This window comes from Panthera uncia, chromosome D1, assembly GCF_023721935.1.
Source record: "Panthera uncia isolate 11264 chromosome D1, Puncia_PCG_1.0, whole genome shotgun sequence".
In the NCBI taxonomy this organism is placed as follows: domain Eukaryota; kingdom Metazoa; phylum Chordata; class Mammalia; order Carnivora; family Felidae; genus Panthera; species Panthera uncia.
This window is the reverse complement of record NC_064808.1, coordinates 85,383,958-85,404,632: the sequence shown is the minus strand read 5'-3', so window position 1 is coordinate 85,404,632 and position 20,675 is coordinate 85,383,958. Positions and strand designations below refer to the sequence as shown.

The 20,675-nt window shown below is 44.3% G+C and overlaps 2 protein-coding genes across 4 annotated transcripts in view; one reads left to right on the top strand and one right to left on the bottom strand.

Moving 5' to 3' along the window:
• Positions 1-1,660, top strand: part of TMEM45B (transmembrane protein 45B) — an 80,431-nt gene extending 78,771 nt beyond the window's left edge. For both annotated transcript variants that reach the window (XM_049654406.1, XM_049654415.1), the window contains exon 6: positions 504-1,660. In XM_049654406.1, coding sequence (XP_049510363.1) covers positions 504-612 — 109 coding nt within the window. In that variant the 3' untranslated portion in view covers positions 613-1,660. The remainder of the gene's footprint in view (positions 1-503) is intronic.
• Positions 1,661-3,718: 2,058 nt separating this feature from the next.
• The window catches only part of NFRKB (nuclear factor related to kappaB binding protein), a 39,972-nt gene continuing 23,015 nt past the window's right edge, over positions 3,719-20,675 (bottom strand). For both annotated transcript variants that reach the window (XM_049654387.1, XM_049654393.1), the window contains exons 14-27: positions 20,457-20,536; positions 20,089-20,135; positions 17,451-17,511; positions 16,858-17,032; positions 14,973-15,079; positions 14,485-14,608; positions 14,193-14,272; positions 13,837-14,057; positions 13,456-13,726; positions 12,626-12,835; positions 9,256-10,023; positions 6,331-6,437; positions 5,378-5,513; positions 3,719-5,262 (exon numbers count right to left, since the gene is read on the bottom strand). In XM_049654387.1, coding sequence (XP_049510344.1) covers positions 5,137-5,262; positions 5,378-5,513; positions 6,331-6,437; positions 9,256-10,023; positions 12,626-12,835; positions 13,456-13,726; positions 13,837-14,057; positions 14,193-14,272; positions 14,485-14,608; positions 14,973-15,079; positions 16,858-17,032; positions 17,451-17,511; positions 20,089-20,135; positions 20,457-20,536 — 2,513 coding nt within the window. In that variant the 3' untranslated portion in view covers positions 3,719-5,136. The remainder of the gene's footprint in view (positions 5,263-5,377; positions 5,514-6,330; positions 6,438-9,255; positions 10,024-12,625; positions 12,836-13,455; positions 13,727-13,836; positions 14,058-14,192; positions 14,273-14,484; positions 14,609-14,972; positions 15,080-16,857; positions 17,033-17,450; positions 17,512-20,088; positions 20,136-20,456; positions 20,537-20,675) is intronic.

Sequence of the window (20,675 nt, the reverse complement as noted above, 5' to 3'; positions counted from 1 at the left end):
AGATGGGGAAACCAAGGCTTGAAAGACTGAGTAACTTGATCGAGGTCACCCTATGAGTCAATGGCAGACCGTCCTGAACTGCAGAGCAAGCGACTTTTAGGATATGCTATTATTAGTTCTGTCATTGTAGCTGCCCCTCTAGTTTCTGATTTACCTACCCAAAGCAGATATACATCACATACACAGTTCCACGCAGACCAAACTGAAGAGAAGGTCACAGTTTCCTTTAGTTCTACTGCCTGGTCGGTGAAACATACACTGGGAGGCAGGAGACCTAGGTTTAGACTGTTATGACATTAACTATTAAATATTATTAATCATGAGTCCCTTTATCTACCAGTGAACACTGCCTAAGAAGTAAGATATGCAGACAACCACAGCATCTGGTGGACTTACAAAGAAAATGCGCTAAGAACCAGTAGATAACTTTAACATCCTTGGTTGAGAGAATAAGGGAATTCGGGGGGCTAATTTCATGGTTTCTTATTGTTGCTCTATTATAGCCATTTGACTCGGTTAAAGAGGTGCGGAGGAGAAATCATTGGGATTCAGAAGCTGAAGTCAGATCACACTTACCAGACGGCCCTCCTGACTGGCTCAGATGAAGAGTGAGGAGGCTACCCGTGATCAGTGCGGGGTGGACATGTCCCTTTGAGCACAAACAGCTAGAGTGTGCAAAGGTGTAGCTTGTCTCCTCCATTTCAATGCTTCCTTTGGTCTGCTCTTACGGTTCTATGTATTTGCACTTTCTCATTTAATTGGCTAAAGTTTGTGCTGCTGTGGTATCCTTCATAAAGAAAAATGACACAAGCCTTTATTTTTGTCTCAGTATGAAGAGAAATAAAAGACTCTGAAAGTTTGAGAACAGTAAGTGGCCACGGGATGAGTCTGGGATAGGAATCCAGCAGAACATCCTGCTTTTGATAACTTCTCTCTTTTTCAAATTTCAAGAAAACAGGTACTTTCTTATCAGAAAGTAAATACACGAGACTGACTTTATTTTAAAGATACAATTCTACCACATACTTCTTAAAGTAAAATAGTTCACAAACTTTGGTACTTTAAATGTTATTAAACATTTCCTAATTTACCATTAATATTCCAGAGTACTGTAATATCACTGATAAGTCACGACGTTGGGCCAAAGGTGTTTTTTTGTTTTGTTTTGTTTTTTTAATCAGAAAGCTAGTCAGTGGCCCAGCTGAGAGCTGGAACGCAAATGTTCTGGCTCCTCAAAAGAACTCTAATAAGAAGACACTAACAGGAAGTCTGTATAATGAGGTAGAAAAATGGCAGGTTGCCGAAGACCTTGAATTTCAATACAGCTGAAAGCAAAGGGTAAGAATCGTGCAAAAGATGTGACTCTTGAACTAGTAATATAAAGTCCTGACAGTCTAATCTTGGTTCTGGATCTGGTTTTTTTTTTTTAAAAAACCTCCTTCAACAAATATTTATTAAACATCTACTTTGCGCCAGCACTGAAATGGTTGAAAGGATTAAGGAGATCCCTGTCCAGCAAGGAATTCAGTCTAATGGCGAAGATATGAAAGCGTTTACATACAGGGTGACTGGTGCCCTAAGGGGTAAGTACAACTACAAGGGAGGGGAGAAGATGGGGAGTTTGCCCTGTAGAAAAAAAAAAAAAAAAAAAAAAAGCACATTCCAGGCACAGAGAATAGGATGCACAAAGGCGACAAAATCACAAAGGAACATGGAGAGTTGGTAAAGTTCTACAAACGGATAAAAGTGGCCTAGGCCAACTCTGAAAGGTCTTCTAGACCAAGTACCATTGGTTTGCACAACACTTTCCACACTCTGAAATGCACTGTATCCCACCTGATTCACACAACCATCTATAATGGAAGCCACGTTAGGTTCTTCAGAGAAGTTGATTAGCCAAAGGTCACACAGCTACCAAGTTGGGAAGCCAGCCTTCAGGACTCAAAAGCCGGCTTCCTTCCTGCTACTTCCCACAAATGCGGTAGAGATCTTTTACACAAAGCACCGGGTGCTCTCTGGAAGAAATGCTGTACTTAAGTGAAAGCTGACCTCCCACGGTTAGCCAGCCTTTCAATGCTGAAGTCACACGTCAGAGGTTAAGAATGAGCTACTTGAAAATACAGTTATGAGAAGAGAACCTGTGGTCCCCTTTCAGGGTCTACTTTCATTGGCCTGCTAACAGGAAACCAAACTTTCATTCAACAAGTACTGAAGGATCTATTATGAGCAATTAATTTAGTATATGTGCTGCCGAAGCGAGCACTATGAGCAATTAATTTAAAACATATTCTTTCTTTAGAGACTGGAGGTGGGTATAAGGAACCTATTCCCAGTTTTACTTTCATAGTAAAGATCTCCATTTTAGGTTTGAAGGGTGGGGGAAGTGCACCACACTCTAAGGAAATGTAGTATTTTCTCCAGAGCAAGCAGTTGAGGTGTGAAGACCAGATATACAATATTGAAACTTACTGTAAAATCCCTTTCACAGCAGCAGTTTGGGGTACCTTCATGGAATTGGTCAACCCTGGAGAAAAACATTCTTAGATGGGTTTACAATACAAACCCATCACAAACAACGCTATTCACCGAATCTGGTCTTAGACATGTGGTCTGACCACTTTTACCAACCTCTGAACCTCAGCGTCAGAGGCTCAGTGGCTGCCATGAGTTCTTCTGGACTTACTCCCCCCCAAAACAGCCACCATCGCTACCACATCTCTACAAGACCCCTGAGGTCTGTATGCACAGAACCACATTGCACAGCATGCAAATGCTGGTGACGTCACTTCAACAACTCCAGCTGGGGCTTGCCATTCCTCAGTACTCCACTGACAGGCTGGGCAGTACCAAATCGTACTTACCAGGGAGTCAGTCCTACACTAACATCCTGAAACATCCCTGTTCCCCAAGCATGCAGACAAATGTCTGCAGGCACTCAGAGACAGTCACAGCCAGGTGACTTCAGTAAAGAAAAGTCAGTGAAGGGCTGGGGCTGAATGCCAGGACTATCTTCATGAAATCATTTGTTAAGTAAATTCGGAAGGGGTTTGTTTTAACCAACAATAAATACCTGAGACAGGATCCCTCAAATTTCTACCGTTTTCTCATTCAGACACTGTCACGTGGACTCTTCATGTGAAATGTGCCTCTAGGAAGCAATGATGTGCAAATATCAAAGTACTGGAGAACACAGACGTGCTCTTCTCCACTCAGCTAAAAGGCCATTTTTCTCCTTCACAGCAGTCCCTACCTCTCCCCGCTTCCCAGTGGGACATCTGTGCCGGCCCCCCACTACTAGCAAAAGCTCAAGTCACCTCTCCGCCAATTCGCCTCAGCTCTCTGTACCTTGGGCTTACCACCCTAGCTCCAACTGTCCCCACAGCTCAGCATGACATACAGCCATCCTCCCCTAGGAAGGCAAAAGAAAGGATACTTAAAATCAGAAGACTGGATTTATGTCTTTTTCTCTTTAACCTCAACTCAGACTCACCACTTCTCCCAGGGATGAGAAGTTAGAAGACGGTTGATGATGTCTATTTACAGAACTGCTTTAAAAATCAAATGCAATGTCTCAAAAGCCACAAGCCACCCTGACCTTCTCTGCAATCTTCCTGATCACTCAGCTTCCACCTTGCAACCCCTCTAAACTACACCATTGGGACCTTCTGCCCCTCAACTCCACTTCCTCACCAGACCCCATAAAAGATCATCACTGAACTTCCAGATTAAAGACACATCTTTAATAATCTGGAAACGAGAGAGAGAGGCCCTGACACTGCAGAACAGCCTTGCCATCCAAACCCTGCTCCCATACAAAAGAGGCATATACTGTTAACAACCAGTGCTTTACTTACTTACTACATTTAAAAATACTGTTCTGAGCTCTGCCACAGCTTGACGGAGGCTGAGAAATGAGAGGCAGCCAGGATTAAAGGACTTGTAAACCCTGACCGACCTCTCCTGTGACTGTGCTGCCTCGTCCGCCCAGTGGGCACACCCACTCACTCTCTCCTCTTGCCGCCTCTACTCTGGAGCAGAAGCCTGCAAAGTTTTACTTAATGGGCCTGAGGACATAAGAGACATTTTAGGCCTGAGGAGCATCTGGACTCTGGCAACTACTCAGTTCTGCCTCCTGACTGCAAGCAGCCAAGGATAATACATAAGCAAATGGCCATGGGCTGTGTTCCAATAAGTCTTTATTTACAAAAACGGGTAGCCAACCCCAGGGCTGTGGTTTGCAGACTCTTGCCCTGGAGCAAAGCAAAACATGTAACCTCTGAACTGCAATAAAGTCTATGCCGCAAGAACAGCATGTCTGCTGGCACTTGCCTATCCTGTCCACAGGCTCTGAACTTCTGTGTGAACAGGCCTGACAAGGAGGACAAAGTCAGCAGATGAAGATACGGACCACAGTCAAGATCCTGATACCTCATCTTTATGAGGTAGTGCCAAACTAATCCCATTTCAGGGAACCCACGCTATCTCACTTATCTCACTCCCTTGGTTTCTTACCCAGCTGACAGCCTCCCCATTGCCATGCAGCTCTCAAGTCAGCCACCAACTCACTGAGAATCCTGCTATTCTCCCATTCTGGTCAAGAGAATAATCAGTTCGGGGCAGTGGGGAGTGGGGGCTTTATAAAGCCCAGGTTTCCACTGGATAAAGATATACAACAGGTTCTTTAAAAAAATAAGTTACGTAAAAATTTCTGGACATAAAATTCCTATCCAGACCACTAGTCACAGAGAAGACCAGAAGCTAAAAAAAAAATACAATCCACATCAAGAACGAGGCTTACTGATGGTCTGCACGATCTGCAGCTGTAAGCCTTCCCCCGGTGTCTGGCTCTCAGGAGAGAACCATGGCTCGTGTGGCACAACTATGACTTCATCCCCAGAGGAGCTTCTCCTGGATCGGAGCGGAACAGCCCTTGGAGCCTGGAGGGGACTTTTCTCAGCATGCTCCACTGTGGAGTGTGGTGGCAGAATCCACGCCACTGTTGCCATCATCCCACTGCTGGCCTTCCCTTCAACAGACAAGCTGAGAAGGACGACACAACCTCCCTGCTCCCCTCCTTTAAGCCAGAAGGGCAGCCTGGGTGTGTGCTTTCACGGACGTCATCTTTCTCTCTCTGAATCACTGCTGTTCAGGTGCCTGTTTAGGAGATGGAGCTGTGGTCACAACAACAGTGGAGACTGCTTTGGAGGAACCAGAAGCTGTTCCCTGTTGAAGATGGGATGCAGGGACAGTCTGGATGCGCACCTGTTTGCAAAGAGAGACGGTCTGGTCAACAGGCTGCAAACGAGCTCCTCAGCTGAGCGCAAACAGCAAGAGAAAAAGAGGCCTGGTAGAGCCCACCGTTTGCCTGGAACCTTACCTGTGTGGCCTGGCCTTGCTGCTGAAGCTGCTGCAACTGCTGGGCAGTGAGGAAACTAACGGGCTTGTTGCCGGCAATGAGCTTAGTCCCCGCTGGCATGGTGGTCAGGATGATATTGCGGCCCAACCCGCCGAGGCTGTGAATGGAAAGCACCAGTGAAGCATAATGACAGGCAGGGTGCTCTCTCTGGCCCAGAATGAGGCCGCATGTTTAAGGAAAACAGGAAGGTCAGCAGCACAGTGAAAATTCCTGCATTCTAGACTGAAATGGAAACCAGCTGGTGAGACCACCTTTCTCCTAGCTTCTATGCTTCCCATGAAAAAAGAGCAAGCCCAAAGGCCCCCAGGGCTCTGGATACAATGACCCCAACATCCATACCTCGATCAGCAGAAATAATGGACAGAACCCCAGGAAGGTGTGTGTTTCAGACAAGAAACTCTCCCCCAAAACAGCCACCTTCCAACCATCAGACTGATTTCATCATGCCCCTTATCCTGGTTTAAGTCAAGACCAAAGGAAGGCCAGCTTCCCAAGTAGGACCTCCTGCTCAGAACACCACAGCACAGGGCTCAAATGTGAAAGCGAGGCCTTCCCCAACACCCACACTGGAAACTGCCATCTGAGCCATGTCACCAGCCCTCCCCATTACAGAATGTTCCATCATCCCCTTCCTTGCTTTTCCTCCACAGTACACACCACCACCCCATAGGGTATTTTACTCTATAATTTCTCTCCTCACCCTACAAGGTAAGCTTGAAGATAGCACAGCTTTTTGTCTATTTTAATCGCTTCTCTGTGTCCCTGGCACCTGATACTAGGTGTTCAATAAATACTGTTGGTGAGCACAACAAAGGAGAAATACTCAAGAAGAGCCCCAGAAAAACTAGCTGCCTCTCCACTGTGTGGCAAGGAGCCACCTGGAAGCCCCACCCGCCCATCACTACAGCACTTACTTGGCTCCAAGGTTGCCTTTGATGATGGGGGCCGTGACCACACTTTTGCCCTTCATAGGCTGGCTAATAACAGAGAGAGGAACTGTGATCCGCGTAGGCAGCTTCCCCTAAAGAGAAAATGAAATCAGGTTTACAGGCTAGATAAGGAAACCCCCAAGTGTCACGTACAGGGCCATAGAACTGAGGAGTGAGCACTCAGATACTCTCTTTTCCTGTACACTGCAGGGTCCCGATATTTCTGAGGTGTGGGCCCAGGCTGCTCTCATAAAACTGCCAATAGGCTGTGGTTAAGAGCTCACGTACTGTATTTAGGTAGTCTCTGATCTGTGTAGCAGCTCCTCGTTCACACTACCTACAAGAGCAACAACCATATAAAACTGCTGCCAGCAGGATAAATAGGTGCACTAAATCACTAAGGAAAGCGTGTGTTCACTTGAGCACAGTAAGAGTCTGAGCTCCTTCGAGGCCAGGCACCTCATCATCCACGTGCCTCCCGGTACCTGGCACACAGTACTGAAGGAAGTGTGATGAAGGACACAGGCACTCAGAAGTTAACAGAGTGCATAACTACTGCTTCACTGGGGCGCAGGCTCACTGGTAGGGAGCAGACAGCAGGGCACGCTAGATTAGCAACAGGTCACATTTTCCAGGTGCTTTCCGTCTCTCCCAGAGATAAGAGGTTAGTTAAGGGACATTAATAATAAACTCAACCAAGTGAAAAGTCCAACCCCAAAGCCAATAAGGTCTAAAAGGAACAAAACAGAAGGTGACCACGCCTAGTCTTTGGGATTTCAGGATGGCAAAGATGAGCTCACTGCATCACCTGTTTTTAGGCCACCTGCTTTTTAACTCCTGGTTGGTAATAAAATTTACATACAGTAAAATCTTTTGTGAATCTGATTTTAAAAACGGATTCAAGAGAAGTAGTTGCTAGGATACTAAGAAAAAGCATCGACATTTCCCTTGAGCAAGCTATTGCTAAAGAAGCCGGGCCCTCAGGTGCAAAACTGTGTCACAGCTCCCCATACCAATCTCCACAGTTTACTCACAATTTGTAGTGCATCAGAAAGCACTGAAAGATGCCAACAGAAAACAGAATACCTTGAGATGGTGCCTCCAGGTGGATTTCCTGGTGGTTTTCTTAAGAATGCCTCAGTTGTGTCAAAAGTTTCAGACCACCACAACACCAACTGGAATCACCCCTTGGTGAACTAGCCTAACTAGCCTAACTAGCTGACTAGATGGAGAAAAGAATCACTGCTCACTACTTCCCACCCCCTCACATGCTTTTCAGGTTCAGGTGCCCCTGGTTACTACCTTTCTGTGTGAGGAGTCAAGAGCAAAGTGGACCAAGTAAGCACTGTTTCCTTGCTTCCTTAATTTTTGTGATATGAGAACCTAAATAAATACTTCCTTTTAAGCCGCACTGTATTTCAGAGTTTGTTGGCTGGTTGGTTTTACTAATGTTCTTCCTCCACCGCTCTGGCTTTTATCCAAATTGCTGAGGTTTTATTATACAGCCTGCTTAGGAAACGTAAAACTGTGTTTTATGCTGTCCGTATTCACCCCACTGTACAGAACAGGGCTCCTTATCCAGAAACTAAAGAGTAGAAATACACATGCACCCAGAAACACACCTATGTTGATATGGGAATTTGCTTTATGATAAATGTAGTATTTCAAGTTAGCAGGTAAGGAATAAACCAGTCAATGATGTTGGAACAAAGTAAGAAATACAAAATGAGATATCTACGACATGCCATTCACAAAATATATTTCAAATGGATTATCGATGACACCTTTTCTAAAACCCTGAAAATGTTGTGAAAATGAAGGCTGGTATCTTTATAACCCTGGAGTAAGAATGGCACAAGATGCAAAACCTAAGAGCCATAGCAGAAAATGTTGATAGATCTAATCAGATAAAATACCTGTAGAGCAGGCTCCACATGCAAGGTTAAAAAATAACAGGCTGGAAGAAAACATTTTCTATATGTGACAAGAATTAACATCCAGAAGATATACAGAACCACCCAAACATGAAAAGCTGAATACCCCAGAAGAAAAGTGGCAAAGATTTATTCTGCACTGAGAGCACATGCCAATCTCCATATGAATGGATGCCCAACTCCACTAAAGATCAGGAAAACGAAACAGAAAAAGAACTCTTTTCACCAGTAAGATGGGTACTTAAGTTAAAAAAACAAAAAAGAAAGAAAAAAACAAGATATCCAGCATTTGTTAGGATATGGGGGAAACAGGAGAGCTGCTGATGGAAGTGGAAGGTGGTAGGGCCTTTTTGGTTGCACAACTAGAGTTATCACAACCTTCAGTATGTATACCTGAGCCATTCTACCTCCGCTCCAGAAATACTTTCATGTGTTTCTTCATGGCAGCACTGCTCTTAAACAGTAAAAAAGTATTCTTTAACAGATGAAAGGGTAAAGCACATGCCTTCTGTGGATTATCAGGTATCATTAAAAAGAATGCCATCAATATCCGTGTAGGATCTAGAACAATCCCCAAAACATATTTTTAAATAAATAAGGCAATCCACAGGACAGTATACAGATGAAGCTCTCTCACAGGAATTTTTGTTTAAACTGAATGTGTACACACTGTACGAAAATGCTCGGGAAAAGGACCAGAAGGATAAATGCCAAAATACTAGTAATTAGTCCTCATGAAGGAAGAAGTAGAGAGCGGTGAAAGAAATTTTATTTTTTACTCTATGTACTTCTGTACTATTTTAATCACTTATGTACACACTACTTCAGAAATTTGTTTCAAAATCAAACAAAAGAGCCTAGTAGGAAATAAGCCTGTGTGGGTCAAATGAAGTGACAGAGACAGGGTCTACTTTCCATTCCTCAAAAGACAAGTTCCCCAAGCAGAAGGGCTATTCTTCCCCACTATGTTACTCACAGCCTGGGACGTGGAAACAACTGTGGTGCTGACAGGGACCTGCCGCACAGCAGAGGCTCCTGCCCCGATGCTGATGGGGGTGCTTGCAGCCCCAGAGGCCACGGCCACAGTCTTGGACACGGCAGCATTCATACTGGGCAAGGACACCGCCGAAGTATGGACAGTTCCAGACCCACTGGCCACTGAGGACCCTTGCTTGGCATGGGTCGCAACTGTGATGGTCTGGCCTGCTTTGGGGGGCATCACGCCCAGGCCCTGCACGATGCGGATCGTGGCAGCTGGTTTTGCTTCTGAAGAAGCCACTGTGTTTTTCCCCTTCTGGTCTGCCACACTCACACCAAGTGCCGGCATCAAGCGAAAAGCTGAACTGGAGGCTTCTGTTGGCTTGAGGTCAGGAGTCACTTTAACCACGGTGGTACCTGTTGGAGTGGACGAAGGGGCACTGGCCGAACTGGCCTTGGCAGGGCTATCCGTCGCGTGGACTGGATTTGAAGTGACGTGTAAGGTGGCAGAAATGCCTTTGCCCGCAGTGCCGCTTCCCGTCCCAAAGAGGTCCTGGGTCAGTTTCACTGTGGTAACCTGGGACTTGGCCAACGTGGCCATCATGTCCGGAGTGATTCGCAGAACCGTCTGGCCTTTGGCATCTGTGGTGATGGAAGAGGGTGGCAGACGCAATACGTCCTTACCCTGGATACGGAAGTTAGTGGCTGTGAGTGGAATGCTGCTGCCTGCCTGGGGCTTCACACCAAGCTGCCCAGTGATTGCCACCTGGATAGGGAAGAGACAGCACTGACAAGGAGATTCCCAGCGCTCAAATGGTTATGAGTATGATCACACAAACCTCCATTTCGTGGGTACGTGTCTTTCACGTTTTTCTAATCTTTTGTTTTGAAAACTGGTAAACATTCACAAAAGTAGAAAACAGTGTAACAAATCCATGTACTACCACCCAGCTTCAAAGTTATCACTTTGCCAATCTTGTTTTATCTATCCTTCCCCACTTTTGGGGGAGGGGGGGTGGGGAGGTGCTGGACAGAGGAGTTGGAATATTTTAAAGTAGGCCAATATATAGCATTTTGCCGATCAATACTTCTTTACATATTTCCAACACAGAAAAGAACTTTTTAAATTAAAAAAATAATAGTAATCACCTACACATTGGACCAGATGGACTTAACAGAGATCATGGAATATTCCATCCAAAAACAGAAGAATACACATCTTTTTTTAAGTGCACGTGAAACATTTTCCAAGACAGATCACACGTCAGGCCACACTCACACAAAAAAGTCCCACACTCACACAAAAAAGTCCCACCTATTATTACCCAATAATGACCTACAAGTATTATCTAATAATATACATTTGTATATCCCCAACTGTTTCAAAAATGTCTTTTATTTATAGTTGTGCCGATCTTCAATTTTGAGAGGAGTATGGCACAGTGATCAAGCATGGGCTTTGGAGCTGCACCAATGCCTGTGGAAGGCCATGTGTAACACATGTACTCTTCTAGCCTCAGGGACTGCCTGCTGCATGAGCAATTTCCTCCTCTCTACTGACTGCTGCCATCAGAATGCAAATGTGCTTTAACATTTCCCAACGTACACAGAAGCAGATCCTCATTTACTCCACATTCCCACCAGCCCCCATTCTCTGCTCTCTTTGAAAGTGCAATTGCTTAAAAACTGCGTCCATTCCCTGTCTCTACTTCCTCATCTTACATTCTCTTTTGAATCCATTCCCAAACCACCACCAATCCGCTGGGCCCAGTCAAGTGCACTCATTACCCATAACCAATGAGTGATCAATTTTTAGTTTCATGTCATTCACACCTTCGTATACCCGATATAGGTGCTGACTTCAACACTTTTCTCTCAGTCTGTATTCCAGTCTCTGCACCCCAGTGTTTTCTTCTATCTCAGTAAATGATATCACAATCTACCCAATCACTCAAGCCCAAAGCTGTGGGGCACACTCAACTCCCTTCTTTCAACAGACCCCATAATCTGCCCACTGGAGAAGAATCACACTGGCTCTACCGTCAACCCCATATCCGGAATCCCACTGCCTCTCCTACCTCCAAAGACAATGCACACAAGCCAGCACCAGTTGAGGATCTGGACCTGCTGCGACCACCTCCACCCTGGTTTCCCTGCTTCTGCTCCTGTCCCTTGAATTCCGTCCTACGCGGCAGCCAAGGGGTTCTGTAAATGTACACTAGATCAAGTCGCTCTGGCTCACAATCTTTCAATGGCTCCCCATCACATTTAAGAGAAAATCAAAGTCCAACATGACTTAACCACAGCTAACCTCTCAAGCAGCCCCCCCTTCTAACACTTTGACACTTGCCCACTAAGCTACACGCTTGATGGCTTTCCTGTTGTTCTTCAAGCATATTACTAACTCGTGGCACTTTCACTTACTACTCCTATGCCTAGAATGCTTTGTCCCCAGATAATCAAAATACAGCACACTAATATCATTCTTCCCCTCAGACCTTCATAGATCACCTTAGCTCAAATGGCACCCCTGTCACTCTGTAGTCCTACCCCTGGCTACTGATGTTCATAGCTCTTCTATACCTGTCCCTGAAGTGGTTTTTGTCCCCTAGCCCCAGGAGAAGATAAGCCCACAAAGCAGGGATTCAGTCTATGTCATACACCACCACATCCACAACACTCTGGACAGAGCCTGGCACAAAAGAGCACTCAGTAAGTATTTAATGAAAAAAATGACAATACTTTACCATTATATGGTTCTGTTTCTTCATCTATAAAACTAGAATAACAAAAGCACCTACCCCATGGCGTTATGAGGATTAAATTATTTAATATCTATAAAATATTCAGCACAGTACAGGCACATGATAAGCACACCTATCATTGCTATTTTACCTAAAAATTCTGTGTCGTTGTTTTTACAGATTTTATTTTTAAGTAATCTCTGTACCCAATGTGGGGCTCAAACTCACATGCCTGAAATCAAGCCGCCCACTGCCTAACCATTCTTTGAAGTTCAATTATCATCTGTGCATGTTCATAGCCAGGAAAATAGAAATGTATCCTACTATTATTAAAGGTAAACAGAAAGGCCAACAAAGTGTATAATGTCACACCACAAGATATTCGCTAAGTAAATTCGTGGGAAGTCTACTCCAAATCAAGAAGCTCAACTACTACATGCTGAATTTTTTGGAAAGAAACAGGGGAAATCTTCAGCATCTATGAAGCCTGTACTGCCGTTGGTGGGAACTCACCACTGAAATACCCATGAACTAAAGATCAAAGGCTACAAATCATTAAGATCTCTGACTATCCTCTGCTTTGGGAAAAAGGATTTGGATCCACCCAGAGAGATTTCCACTGACCTGCTTGATAATGTTCTGTCCTGTGACATTCTGAATGACAGCAGCTGTGGAAGCACTCGGAGCGGAGCTCCCGGGAGAACTGGTGGCTGGCTTGCTCACGGGGCTGGCTGTGGCAGGGAGACTTGTCATCGTGAGCCCTGTCCCAGGTCCAGGCCGCTGCACAGTGGCCGCCGCAGTCTGAGCTTTGACTGGCACGGTGGCCATTACTGTCTGGTTCAAGCGTGAGGTAGAGAGCTCAATTAGATACTGAGACGCAGCCTGGCACAGCGAGCCACTTCTGGCATGTGCCACTGCCCAGGAAGTGCTCCCCCGAGACTACTTCTGCTCTATCGGTGCTTAAGGCTCACTATACTCTAAAATGCACATTGTAAAGTTCTTGTATCTGTGTGGAGCACCTTAATTTTCAGAAAGCTTTCACATTTAACATCCTGTTGTATTCCTACATACGGAGAACAAATATTATACTCTTTTATAGCAAAGGAAACTGAGGCAGGAAGTAAGACTCTTCTCTAAAATTACCCAACTATTAGCGGTATGGCTAAGATGAGAGGCACAATGGAAAGGGCCTGAGATTTAGAGTCACATTCCACCTCCATCCACCAGGATTCTGATGTTACAATCCTGGGTAAATCACTAAACTTCTCAAAAGTTCTGATTCCCAACATGTAAAATACAATGACTTAAAAATGCTTAGCCAGCTTTGAACAACAAATGAGTCGCTGTGTTAAACAGCAGCAGCAGCAATAATCTAACGCTCCTTGGTCCTTACCCACTCTGCCAACTGGACCCATCAGACCACCTTGAGGTCCAGCTCTGCCATCCCCGTTTACCTGTGGCACAACTTTGGTCTGAGTAGCAGTGGCTGGAACGCGCATCTGTGGTCCTGCTGGCATCTGTGGCAGTGTCTGAGTCGGCCCTGCTGACTGCTGAGTAGCAGTAGGAAGGCCAGGCTGGGCCACCACCCGCACCTGGGGCAGTCCAGCCGAGCCAGAGTGGCTCACCACACGGGCGGCTGCCTGAGAATTTGGTGGAGTCTGGCTGGAAGCCGGGGAGAGCATTGTTCCTAGCTGTGGCATTGTGGGTGAAGACACCAGAAGAACACTACGAGAAAATGGGGGCAAGGGGGATGATTAAAAAATAAAGCAAGTTAAGCCATACACACAAAAGATCTCTGGAGGGAGAAAGCTGGAGAAAACAGTGAAAGAGCTTACCCTGAGCTAGATTTCGCTGGCTCTGAGACAGAAGTAGGGCCACTTTTGTTCACCGAGGACACAGGAGGAGGGGAGATCGGAGTGGCAGGCAGAGCCGGAGTGGTGGGGGTCACAGGTGTGACTGGAGTGGGAGGCATGCTGGAGTCACTGAGGCTCATCTGGCTCTGCTCAGAAGGGCCACTGCTGAGGACTTTCAATGAACTCTCCTTGCTACCGGACTTCTACAAGCAGAAGGCAGATAGTTTAGCCAAAGTCACCAAAGGATGGCATGGTTCCTGATGCAGGGAATTCAGGGAAGGCCTGGCTGCCACCATCCCTGACACCGCTAAGGCAGCTGCTCTCAGGAGGTCACTTACCACCTTGGATGGAGGCTTGGGTTTTTGCTGAAGGGCTTTTCTGGCTTTAGCTGCAGCTGCTTGTGCTTGGTGAATCCGCTCTGCAAACAAAGGTGGTTAAGTTTCAGCAACAGTTTAACCTCAGCACAGTAAGGAGCGTGGTTTCATTAAGAGCCAAGGCCTCACTGGTGGCCTCGCCAATGGGCTAAGTCTTGACTCTATATTCCTATCCTGCCTGAACGTCATCGCAAAGCAGAATGGAATTGGGGCAATAACTCAGAAGCATCCCTCATCTAGTCAGAGCCTCACACACCAAATTCCTCCTCGCTCCGGTCCCGATGGAGGTAGATCCACAGCTTTCGCCCAATGTCGTATTTCACACATGGGTCTTTTTCATAATGCAGCCGATCCAGGGCTCCACTCACTACTGTGTTCACCTGAGAAGCAGAACAAAGTGGAAAAGGGACCAGTCAGACTCAGACACCAGGGAAAAACCACCAGGTGTGAGTCGCAGATCCTATCTCAGTCTGGTGGCAATACTACCAATGGCAAGATTCCTGGGAGACTGCGCTGTCCCCTGAAGGAGACAGTGACCTAAGAAGCTGCAGTAGAAGCAGAAGTAAAGGGTAGAGGGAAATCTGTGCTCCACAGACTGCAAGGGTCATAGGTCATCACTGTTCACATTTCTCAGGATCTCCTCCTTTCCTCTTTTTCATTCAGTTTTAAGAAATCATTATGTTGTATATTGTAGGTTTTCTTAAATCCATTTTGGAACAAAACATTGTCTCTTTTCCATCCTACCTGAGTGCTGGTGACATCTGGTGCCAGAAACTGGGAGTCCTTGAGCAGCTCACAAATCTCGGCCCTGGTACCTTCCCCATTAGGCAGCCGGGCCGCAGCATCTCGAACTGAGGACATCAGAAAATGGAAAGTCGAAGAGTCAAGCAGGGCTGCCACTGAGGAGCATTGTCCCTCTACCTGCTCTTGTATGGAGAAGCTCACTGAGGTGTCTCTGCCTTAGTCAGACTCAGCACTAGGTGGACACTGCCCTCTGGAGATAGTTTCCTACACTTCAGACACCCTGAGCCAAAACTGAGGCCTGTGAACTCGGGTGAGGAAAAAAGTTATATATCTGACTAAAATTTAGCATTTCCTTCAATTATGAGCAACAGTAACAAACTTTATATTGGCGGTAGTGTGATATTGCGACAGAAATCAGGTATTTTCGTATCACACACGTCACAGCTACTATAGACAACTCACGATACCATTTCCACTCATCGCTATTCGGAAATTATAGGAGCTAAGTGACCTGCTACTAAAGGCTGTCATTTAATAACATAAAAAACACATATATTTCTGCACCATAAATTTAAGATTTTGATAAATATTTTAACAGGGCTGGTTTCTTTTAGAACTCTTAAGTATTTTATTCATTTAAAGACAAAATCCTGGGGGCACCTGAGTGGCTCAGTCGGTTGAACGTCCAACTTCAGCTCCGGTCATGATCTCACAGCTCATGAGTTCAAGCCCTGCATGAGGCTTTGTGTTGACAGCTCAGGGCCTGGAGCCTGCTTCGGATTCTGTGTCTCCCTCTCTCTCTGCCCCTTCCCCACCTGCACTCACTCTCTCAAAAATAAACAAAAAAAAAAAAAAAAAAAAAAAGACAAAATCCTGGGGTACCTGGCTGGCTCAGTCAGTAGAACATGCAACTGTTGATCTTGGGGTTGTGAGTTTGAGTCCCATGTTGGGTATACAGATTAAAAATAAAATCTTTAAAAAAAAATAAAAAATATAAATAAATAACAATAAATAAGGACAAAATCCTGAGACAGAGTCTGCAGGATTCACCAGACTGCCAAAGAGCTTCATGGCACAAAAAAAGGTTAAACGTCTTATCTTTAAAAGAATCCGTCTAGGGGCGCCTGGGTGGCTCAGTCAGTTGAGCATCCGACTTCGGCTCAGGTCATGATCTCGTGGTCTGTGAGTTAGAGCCCCGCATCAGGCTCTGTGCTGACAGCTCAGAGCCTGGAGCCGTTTCAGATTTTGTGTCTCCCTCTCTCTCTACCCCTCCCCCGCTCATGCTCTGTCTCTCTCTCTCTGTGTCAAAAATAAATAAACATAAAAAAAAAATTTTTAAAGAATCCGTCTAGGGGCACCTGGGTGGCTCAGTCGGTTAAGTGTCTGACTCTTGATCTTGCTTCAGATCATGATCTCACGGTTAGTGAGATCAAGCCCCAAGTCGGACTCTAAGCTGACAATGCGGAGCCTGCTTAGGATTCTCTTTCCCTCTCTCTGCCCCTTCCCCACGCATGTGCTCTCTCAAAGAATTAATAAACTTAATATATATATATATATATATATATATATATATATATATGGAAAAATAAATCTCCTCTGCTAAATATCCATTCAAAAACAATAAAAAATAAAATGAAAGAATCAGCCTGGAGGTAGCAAATTCCACATTTACGCTAGTTGGCTGGTCTGTAAAAAATTCCTGAATGAAAGTAAACGTGAGCCCAAGACATCAGGGAAGAAACTGATTCCTGGCATTAATCTCTGGGGGTAGAATCCCCCTTCATGTCCCAAACTCCAAGGCCTCGTAAAACTACATTTGACCCTCAAAGCCCTTCCAGGGATTGGGAGAGACAGCTGATGACAGAAAGAAATAGATGGCACATACCAAGAGACAGGATGGTAACGTAGGCAGGACGGTCAGAGCGCAGCAGGGAGTGCTCCCGAGCCTTGTTGAGCGAGGTCTCCTTGTCAAAAACACCTTTCACAGGCCCCACTACAGACTCAAAGCCATGCATGCGAAAGGTGAATGCCTTATGGGGCTGGCTGTATCTGTAACGCTCCTAACAAGAGAAAAGGAACAAGGCACCTAAGTCAGAATTAGTGGGGTTCTTTCTAACACTCTCAAACAGTAGGAGATCAACCTGGAGAGACTAACGGGAACAGGCTATTCCACTAGGAATACTGAGCCAACCAGAGTGGAATTAGGTGGTCTCCAAAGCCACAGTCATTACCAAAGGGACTGAGAGATAAATGTAAATTTATTTTGCTATCTGGAAGAAAAACCCATCAAAACATTTCTTACTCCCTTTCCTCACACCACTTCCACCCCCCAGCAAACAATCTCAACCAACAGAATGTCTAAGGTTAAGGGTATGAATTCCCTCTAAGAATTTGGACTCCAAGAAGATCGGGCTCAGAGCTTTCTCAGCATGGCCACACAGATGCAGAGATTTTCACTGGGTTCTGGGTATTTCTTACCTGTTCCTGAAAAACTCGTTTCTCCTCCCCCGTGCTGGGCCGCACCACATAGTCAGTTCTTCTGGAACATAAAGAATTTTGTATCCATCACCCCTTCTCCAGCACCCAGAACCATTCCTTTGCACCATGAAAAAAATGTCCCTTCATTAGTACTCTGTTCCCACAAAGGTCAAAAGTTGACTTTCCAGATCCTACCAAGTAACTCCTGTATTTCCAAAAATTACTTGAGTTTTAGAAATCCAGAAAAGTACTAGGTAGTGAGACTGACATTTTTACCTGTTTTCAGTACTGTTGCTAAGCCCCATGTAATGACAACAAAAAAATTCAGCCTTAGAGGAACAAAAGACTTCAAATTTGTAATATGACATGGTGGTTTTTCTGCTTCCAAGAGACAGTGAGTTCTATACCCCTGTTACATAAACAGTTCTGTCACATTCAGGCTGGCCCTCCATGCTGGCATTCAGGAATCTAAAGAACCGAACCACAGCATCAAAGCAATATAATACTTAGAAATAAATTCAACCAAGGAGGTGAAAGATGTGTACACTAAAAACTGTAAGACTCTGATTAAAGAAACTGAAGAAAACACAAATAAATGAAAAGATAGTCTATGTTCACGGACTGGAAATATAATGTTAAAATGTCCATACAACCCAAAATCACCTATAGATTCAACGTAATCAAAATACCAATGCCATTTTTCACAGAAACAGAAAAAAAATCCTAAAATTTATATGCAACCACAAAGAACCTCGAATAGTCAATGCAATCCTGAGAAAGAACAACAAAGTGGGAAGCATCACATATGAAGACTTCAAGCTTTATTACAAAGTTATAATAGTCAAAATAGTACACTGTTGGCATAAAAACAGACACATAAGCCAATGGAACAGAATCAAAAGACCAGAAATAAACCATTTTGTGTATGGTCAAACCACTGGCTCCATATTTGACAATGGAGCCAAGAACACTCAATGGGGAAAAGACAGTCTCTTCAATAAATAGTATTGGGAAAACTGGATATCCACATGGGAAAGAATGAATTTGGATCCCATCTTATACCACTCACAAAAATCAACTCAAAATGGATTAAAGACTTAAGTATAACACCTGAAATTGTACAACTCCTAGATGAAAACATATGAAAGAGGTTCTTGGATACTGATCTTGGCAATACTTTTCTGGACATGACATCAAAATCATAAGCAACAAAAGCAAAAATCAACAAGTGATACTACATCACATAAAATCTTCTGCACAGCAAAGAAAACAAAATGAAAAAGCAAATGGGAGGAAATATTTGCAAATCTACATGTATCAAAACCACAATGAGAGATCAAGTCACACATGTTAGAATAGTTATTACCAAAAAGATAAAAAAACAACAAATGTTAGCAAGAATATAGAGAAAAGAGAACTGCTGTGTACTGCTGGTAGGAATGTTAAACTGCTTCAGCTGCTACAGAAAGCATATGGAGATTCCTTAAAAAATTAGAACTATCATATGATCCAACAACCCCACTTCTGGGTGCACTTCCAAAGGAAATGAAATCTTGAAAAGATATGTGCACCCTTATTTACAGCATTATGTACAAGAGCCACAACACAGAAACAACCGAACTGCCTACCAGTCAATGAACATATATATTCCTTAAGACACCATATGATTCAACCATAAAAAAGGAAATCTTGCCGTTTGCAACAATATGGATGGCCCTTGAGGGCATTATGCTAAGTGAAATAAGTCAGTCAGAGAAGACAAATACTGTACAATCTCACATATGTGGAATCTAAAAAAAGCCGCACGTACAAAAATAGAGAGTAGAATGGTAGTTATCAAGGGCTGGAGGATGGGGGAAATGAGTAGAGGCAGGTCAAAGGGTACAAACTTCCAGTTAGAAAACGAGTAAGTTCTGGGGATCGAATGCACAGCATGATGACTACAGTTACCAATACTGGTTCACATACTAAGAAGAGAGATCTTACATGTTCTCACCACAAAAAAAAAGAATGGATAATTATGTGAGATAATAAATGCAACTATTATGGTAATCATTTCATAATACATGCATGCATCAAATCAATTATGTTGTACATCTCAAACTTAAACAATATTATATGTCAACTGTATCTCAATGAGGCTGGGGGTAACAAAAGGGACCACACCAGATTGGAAACAGTCACATGACATGATGTAATATAAAGAGCTCAGGATTAGAGGTCAAGAGGCTTAAATTCTAGTCCTGTCACTAACCTTCAGGAAGTCACTTAAACTCATGACTCAATTTCTTCATAGGTAAAATGAGAAAGACAGATTAGATGAATCCTTCTCAAATGGGAACTGAAGGAGAATTTGGGGAAAAGAGTAAGCCCTCCTACAAGATAGATTACATCCACCTCGAAGACTCCACTATGCAGTCCTCCCCCAATTCAGAATCCTCTGCTCAGAAAGCCACTCTTACTGATGGGAATGTGCTGCCCTTCTCAGGTATGTTAAGGCAGGTAAGAATCAGTGGACTCCTAGGATCTTTAAAGTCCACTATGGCTCTAACATGCTAAGAAATGTCAGCAAAACCACGGCAGTACCTTAAACTATAATTTCATGGAAAACCACCCACCATTAAAGTATTATACTCACACCCGAGGAACAGGTGTTGTGGCATCTGAGCTGTCTTCATTTTCTTGCTGGAGAAAAGGAAAACATGAACAGGTAAATGGACTAAAGAATTCTGGCTAATTTAAGGGCTCTGGAAACCCAGTAAGAAAGATCTGGTATTCCTTTTTTAATTTTTTATTTATTTTGAGAGACAGTGAGAACACATGCGTGCACTAGTAGGGAAGGGGTAGAGAGAGGGAGAGAGAGAATATCCCAAGCAGGCTCCTGCTTGAGATGGGGCTTGCTCCCACAAACTGTGAGATCATGACCTGAGCTGAAATCAATAGCCAGTTGCTTAAATGACTGAGCCACCAAGGCGCCCCAGATCTGGTATTTCTTTAATACCTTACCTTACAGAAAGCCTGGTCTTTGGTTTCTAGCCATAGTTGAAAGAGTGCAGCTAATTCCTTTTCATTATCTTGGGACTGGCCTATCAGAAAAACAAAAAGGCAAAATAATAATAAAACAATCTAAAGTGTTACTCAGAATCCCACTTTTTCCTATGCCAGAGAGAAAACCCATCAGGACCTGTGCACATACTATTGCCTGGACCACCACTTCCGGATGTT